Below are 1,455 nucleotides of genomic sequence, written 5' to 3'. Positions count from 1 at the left end.
ACCTGGAAAAGGGTGAATGTTGTTATTTGTTCTTAAAAATTATTTTCTATTATCATCTTCATGACATGAAATTGAGAAGTATCTGTATTGCATACACAAAAGGCTTTATTATAAAATGTTACCAAAGGGAATTACATTTCAATTTTCAACTAACATTTGCCCACAAGACTAACACAAACACCAAAAATGAGTAAGATGATTGCTAGGGCCATACTCATTATTCAACACAAAAACAGCAAACAAAAGCATTTGCATTCATTCCCGAGCAACAACAAGCACTTGTTTACCAACATTGCGGCCGCTAAAGAGACCAACCAAGGCTGCAGGGCCATTCTCAAGGCCCTCAGCTATGTCTTCCACATATAGAACTTTCCCTTCTCTAATATGAGGCAGGACAAAATCCAAGAACTTAGGATACAAATGATAGAAATCATTTACAAGGAGACCTTCCATTTTAACCCGCTTAAATATGAGATTTGCCAAATTTGTTACACCATCTAATTGAGTAAGATTGTACTGTGATATCATGCCACAGACAGGTATGCGCCCATGGACTCTCATGTTTAAGAGCACGGCATCTAGTGTCTTGCCCCCCACATTCTCAAAGTAAATGTCAATGCCTTCTGGAAAGTACCTGATTTGTACATTGATATCCAGTGTCAGTCGTGTGCATCATGTTATATACGAGGTGTAATAACTAAACTTCTAAAGGCAATAAACAATGCAAATTAAAATTTCCCTACCATAATCTGTTAAATACTGACCCTTTCAAAGTAGCATTGACGTCTAGTTCTTCTTTGTAGTTGAAGGCTTCATCAAATCCAAATTTATTCTTCAAGAGATCCACCTTGTTGCAGAAGATTTACATTTAAGTGAAAGAAAGACTGAGAGTCTGTTTGATTTCCTTCTCACTCTTCGGTTTTAAAAATTATTTTCTAAAACATTTCCACACTACTCAACAAATCAATATTTCATAAAATATCTATGAAGTTTTTAAAATTGTTTCCAATACAATATTTTAAAAACCAAAAAACAGAAACAGATGCGAGATGTTCTCTCATTCTTTTCTTTTGTTTTGTGATCAGGCTCAATGATGTGAGCCATCTGGAGTAGTACTGCATGTGTTGAGGCCTGGGTTGTGCTGGTTTTACAAAGATTTATTCATGATTCCAAAAACTAAAAACAGCTTTTGAAAATAGTTCAAACACACCCTAAATAGCTTTTTGCTGGTCTCCAAATCTAAACTGAAAGGATTTCTGGCTTTGTCAGTCATACCCTTTTCTAAAAAAAACATGTTCCTATTCCAAAATTAATGAGAAGTGCAAGTACTATTGCTAGTCTCAGTTCCACCTCTCTTCATAAATTTATTGTTTTATTGGTGATATGGGAAGGGCTGGAATTGGATAGTTAGAGGAGTGCTTTGCATATAAACATGAACATAGATCTACAAAGTAA

General features: G+C 35.1%; 1 protein-coding gene across 1 annotated transcript; it reads right to left on the bottom strand.

Annotated features, from left to right (window-relative positions):
* Positions 1 to 255: 255 nt before the first annotated feature.
* Positions 256 to 561, bottom strand: LOC114420397 (NADPH-dependent oxidoreductase 2-alkenal reductase-like). The gene has a single exon (XM_028386305.1). It carries the CDS (start codon positions 559 to 561, stop codon positions 256 to 258), a length of 306 nt encoding a protein of 101 aa, XP_028242106.1.
* Positions 562 to 1,455: the final 894 nt, after the last annotated feature.

This window comes from Glycine soja, chromosome 7 (assembly GCF_004193775.1).
Source record: "Glycine soja cultivar W05 chromosome 7, ASM419377v2, whole genome shotgun sequence".
Taxonomy (NCBI): domain Eukaryota; kingdom Viridiplantae; phylum Streptophyta; class Magnoliopsida; order Fabales; family Fabaceae; genus Glycine; species Glycine soja.
The sequence above is the reverse complement of the archived record's forward strand: the minus strand, read 5'-3'. Positions and strand labels throughout refer to the sequence as shown.

Coding starts and splice junctions, on each gene's coding strand:
- LOC114420397 (XM_028386305.1), bottom strand. CDS start 561: ATGAGAGTCCATGGGCGCATACCTGTCTGTGGCATGATATCACAGTAC.